This window comes from Primulina huaijiensis, chromosome 1 (assembly GCF_012295235.1).
Source record: "Primulina huaijiensis isolate GDHJ02 chromosome 1, ASM1229523v2, whole genome shotgun sequence".
Taxonomy (NCBI): domain Eukaryota; kingdom Viridiplantae; phylum Streptophyta; class Magnoliopsida; order Lamiales; family Gesneriaceae; genus Primulina; species Primulina huaijiensis.
In genome coordinates, this window is record NC_133306.1 from 24298258 (window position 1) to 24303579 (window position 5322).

General features: G+C 38.8%; 1 protein-coding gene across 1 annotated transcript; it reads right to left on the reverse strand.

The window, feature by feature from the left end:
* Positions 1-3635: 3635 nt before the first annotated feature.
* Positions 3636-4829, reverse strand: LOC140972733 (protein RDM1-like). The gene is made up of 2 exons (XM_073435120.1): positions 4705-4829; positions 3636-4011 (listed from the first exon to the last, which is right to left on the reverse strand). The coding sequence occupies exons 1-2, from the start codon at positions 4827-4829 to the stop codon at positions 3636-3638; spliced, it is 501 nt and encodes a 166-aa protein (XP_073291221.1).
* Between the last annotated feature and the right edge of the window lie 493 nt (positions 4830-5322).

A 5322-nucleotide genomic window follows, 5' to 3' on the forward strand; every position in this document is an offset into this window, starting at 1 on the left:
GTTGAATCCTTTAGCAACAAGCCTAGCTTTATGTCTTTCAATGGAGCCATCAGCATGAAGTTTAAGCTTATATACCCATTTGCAACCAATTGAATGTTTGCCAACCGGAAGAGGCACAATCGACCAGGTGTTATTACATTCCAAGGCAGCTAATTCAGCCATCATTGCTTGCTGCCACTCTGGGTATTTATTAGCTTGATGATAGGATTTTGGTTCAAGTGCCGAGGACACATTAAGGACAAAGGCTTTGTAGGCAGGTGTTAATTGGTCATAAGAGATGAAGTTGGACAGTGGATATGGTGTATCATGCTTCGAGTTGAGACCAGGAGCTTTCAGAAGGTTGCAGTGATATTCTTGGAGATATGATGGTTGTCTCAGAAGACGAGTGGAACGACGAGGTAAAGGTAAGGATGGGGATGGTGCTGGAATATGATCCTGATGAGAAGTGGCAATTGAAGACTCATGCTGAGCTAGAGGGAGTACAATATCCGGAAATGGATCAACCGATGATAATGTAGGTGTATGATTATGAAATGGGAACATGGCTTCATGGAAGACCACATCCCTAGATAAAAAAATTTGTTTGTTAGCAAGATCATATAGTTTGTACCCTTTAACACCAGGTGGATACCCAAGAAATACACATGAACGTGCTCGAGGCTGGAATTTGGATCGAGCCGCAGGTAAGGTAGAGGCATATGCCAAGCAACCAAAAACTTTGAGCCTGGAGTAATCAACCACAGTATGATATAACAGCTCAAATGGTGTCTTGCCATGTAACAGACTCGACGGAGTGCGATTAATGAGATAACATGCAGTGAGAATGCACTCGTTCCAGAATGCGAGTGGAATGCGAGACTGGAAATATAAGGCTCGAGCAACATTGAGTAAATGTTGATGTTTCCGTTCAACCACAGAGTTTTGTTGAGGACGTTCAACACACGAATATTGGTGTAAAACTCCGCGTTGATTAAAGAAATCAGAGAAGGCTAATTCTTTGGCATTATCTGAACGAAAACACTTAATATTGCATTGAAATTGAGTATCAATCATAGCAAAGAAACGGGGAATTACATGAGCTACATCTGATTTTGACTTCAGCAGGAAAATCCATGTAAATCTAGTACAATCATCAACTAATGTGAGAAAGTATCGATGACCGGAATAGGACGGTTCATGGAAAGGTCCCCAAATATCACCATGGATCAAATCAAAAGGATGTGAAGAAACATGATTATTCGAAACAAAAGGTAACCTCTTTTGTTTTGCAAGTGGACATATTTGACATGTAGTGGAAGGGCATGGTTTGGATGCATCATACGGCAGTGTGTTATGTAAGTAATCCAGTACCTTGAACGATGGGTGTCCAAATCTTTGGTGCCACAGCTGTACAGAGACTTTATTGACAAAAGAAGTAGTAGCTGAACCAAGTTGATGCAGGTCCAGGATATACAAATCCCCAATGCGATTACCCTTGCCAATCATCCTCTCGGAGTTGGCTTCCTGAATAACAAAATGATCATGATAAAACTGCACAGCCAGGTTGGACGTCGTGGTGAGTATGCTTACAGAGAGCAAGTTGAATTTAAATTGAGGCACATATAAAACATTACGAAGTGTAATGTTGGAAGTGAGCCGAACATCACCAATGGAATCAACCGAAATTGTGGTTTGGTTGGGCAATGTCACAGTCGCATTATGTATCTTAGACATGGACTGAAACACATCAGCATTGCAACAAATATGACTAGAAGCACCCGAATCAATGATCCAAAATTGAGCTGAAGATAGATTTGGTGGCATGGAAACCGAAAGACATATACCTGCCGTGTGAGTTGTGTTATTCACATCAGATGCAGTAGTGTTGGTGTTGTTGTTGGTGGGGGTAACCGATAGATGAGACTGAAACATTTGCATCAATTGCTGATATTGGTCAGGGCTAAGAGTTTGAAAGAACTGGCCCGTAGGTGTAGTCCCAACTTCCGAAGTAGTTCCCACAAGATTCACATTGGCCATAGAAGAGTGCGAAGAATGAGGGTGACTGTCAGTTCGCATTCGTGGCCGAGATTTAAAACCAGGGGGATAACCATGAATTTCATAACATGTGTCTACCGTATGACCATGAATCGCACATTTAGTGCAGTATGGACGATCACGCCTCTTGTATTTGAACTTGGACTGCTGATCCTGACCATAGGAAGGCAACTTAGAGGGCTGAGATTTCACAGCAAAGGCCATAGGCGAGTCAGTTGCAGGGGTTAGGCTTATTGTTCGTTGACGTTCTTCTTGAGATACCAAGGAAAAGATTTTGTTAATCGGTGGCAGAGGATCCATTAGCAGTAATTGACCTCTGATGTGAGCAAAGGAATCATTCAATCCAAGTAAAAACATCATGATGTGCTCTTGATGATGAAAAGAGGCCAGAGATTGAACCCCACCACAACTGCATTTTCCGCATGTACATGCTAGCCGAAAATTTGACAATTCATCCCACAGAGTCTTTAGCTTTGTGAAATATACAGCAACCGAATTCTGATCTTGAGTATGATTGAAGAGTGCACGTCGTAACTCAAAGATGCGAGGACCATTGCTCTGCTGGAATCTGTCACGTAAGTCGTTCCAAATTTCAGCCGCTATATCAGAAAATAGAATGCTAGCTGAAATATCTTTGGATACGGAATTGAGAATCCATGAGATCACAACATTGTTGCTACGAACCCAGGCAGCATGTAGAGGAAGATCCGTTTCAGCTGGTTGAGGAATGGATCCATCAATAAATCCTAGTTTGTTCTTTACCGAAAGCGCTATACGCATCGCCCGACTCCAAGAGGCATAGTTTTCTCCAGTGAGCGGCTGAGAAACGAGTGAAATACCTGGATTATCGGAATGATGTAAGAAAAATGGAGTGAGCGGATCATCCACGACAGATCTGGACTGGGAACTCGAATCAGATGGCGGCATGATCACCGATCAGTTTCCGATTGCAAGAGATTGAAGAATTGACGATGCGTTCTCACCAGATCTAGGAATTTGGACAACAGCGGCAAAGAATTTCATCTGATACCATATTACGAATAGAGCATAAACCAGAGAAATGGAAGAGAATTCTTCTCTCTCTTTTATTCAACGAAAGTGATCAATCATACATATATATACATGAGTTGCAAACAGCTGTCAAAGGCTGCTAAACCAACTTAACTAACTCAGTGTACATAAAGCTAACTAAGCTAACTAACAGAATGGAATAAGTACACGTGTTTAAAAAAAACCAAGTCTATAAAAACACTAGCTGGTTGGGCTAGCCCATTGAATTTACAGCGAAGGGATAAGATGATCAATAACATAACTCAACAAATATGCTATATGCACATCAAGTTGATAATCTCCAGTTGATGAGATGCTATGGGCGTAACATGCCGTCACTATATATCCAACCACTATCATCGATAACGTTAATGTCTCTTAAGTAGGTTGAGCAAAATCATAATGTAGTGACTGAGTTATGCCCTCATGAATGGCAAAATCTTTGTTACCATCAAAGATGTTGAGTTAAATAAAAGAAATGTATTATTCATCAATCTTAAGTTACACTTTCCAAGAAAATGGTTTCCTTCTCCCTGATATTCGATTCAGGATCAGAGCTTTGGGAAAACGGCATCAATTAGAGCATGATGACTGGGATCATTTTCCCAGAGTTTAGTCAGATAATATGGAGAACGAGTACAGCGAAGAATCTCTTCAATGATCCAGATACTGAACTCAGCTTTATAAGGATTGATGATCATATCCCCCAAGGGAACATTCTCATCCTTGGCTCCAATCCTCACATTGTCCAACTGCTTTAGAAGAAGATAAGCCAGGTAGTGCAGATGCTGCCCATATATCTGCTTGATGGAGTTGCCTAACCCCTTCCATGAGATAAAGGGTATAGCCGTGACATGCTCAACTGGTATGGGGATCAGCTTCATGTATTCTTTGTAACTTTTTGCAAGTCTGAATTGCATTTCTGCACTGCACATCATAAGTCAAGTAGTGTTGGTCTTACTACCGAAATATATAAACAGCACAAAACAGAGCTTTTCTACTTTTGCACTGACATTTCATGTGGTCCGAAAGAAAAGTTCCAGGTTCATATGATACTTTTGACAGCATTGTTCACAAGTGCGGTACCTATTAAATTTAGGAAATAGATTGCTTATGTATCAATCTTCGACCACATATGCTGATATGCATGAAGAGTTGGTAAGCACAACACACTTTCATATATTTTGATTGAAGATAGAAGTATTTTGTTGAAGGAAAACTTGTTCTCTTGATTTTCGTCTCAGTCTAAAGTAAATTTTAAGCGTACGGTGACATTTCAAAATATCATCATACAGGAAATGGACAAAGTAACTAGATGAGTTATAAAAAATCGTTTTTATTCATCAAAATTTGTAGATTTCCATGTAAGAACTAAATATTCAACAAAAAAAAAAAAAAAAAAAAAAAAAAAAAAAATAAAAAAAAAAAAAAAAAAAAAAAAAAAAAAAAAAAAAAAAAAAAAAAAAAACCAAGTTCAGACTCTTGGCAATACAAAAAGTTATGAAGCAGAGTTATGGGAAATATATGAAACCTGGAAAAATCTCATTTAAACATTAGACATCCAATGAAAACATGATCTAAAACGTACGTGATCCCACAATTTCTCTGAATCACCACTACTTGCAATTCCATGCATTTGTTCCATCAACAGCAACTGATTGAACGCTGTCATTTTTCTCATGAGAGGATGAAGAATCATCGAATGAAATATCAACCTGATCATTTGATGGCAACGGCCCTTTCATTTAATTTGCTACAAATACACAACATTAAAAACGAAGAAATTCATGTCAGGAACGTTTTTGCATGAGTCGGGTGAATTTTTCTGAACTTTAAAGCAGTCTATGGAGTAGTAGGAAACAGAAGACATTTCTTCTTACATTATAGGCGGCGGACCAAATATGTAGCGTTGGTAGATTCTACCCAGCTCGCGGATGGCTAGCTATAAATGGAGAAATCTGGCCATTTGTCGTATTTTGACAAAAACGGTTCATGCATATTTGAGAAACTAGGTTGTATTGTATGTCGATGCATGACATCAAGATATATTTGGTCAATTCTATTAAATGGGTTGTTTTATGAGTTCAGTTCCAGGATTTGGAATTCTCTCTATATTTATTTCGTATTATAAAGTTATTTTTCCTAAAAAATTCTTTTTGCGGTTTTTTTAATTCAATATTTCAAAATATTTACCAAAACAACAATTTAAAAAAGTTTAAAATTTTGTTGTAAAGTGGG

What these genes read in the sequence shown, in the direction of transcription:
- LOC140972733 (XM_073435120.1), bottom strand. Translation starts at nt 4,829, where the DNA reads ATGAAAGGGCCGTTGCCATCAAATGATCAGGTTGATATTTCATTCGAT. An exon ending in ACAAATGCATGGAATTGCAA is followed by an intron (nt 4,012 to 4,704) that starts GTAGTGGTGATT and finishes TATGATGTGCAG; the next exon opens with TGCAGAAATGCAATTCAGAC.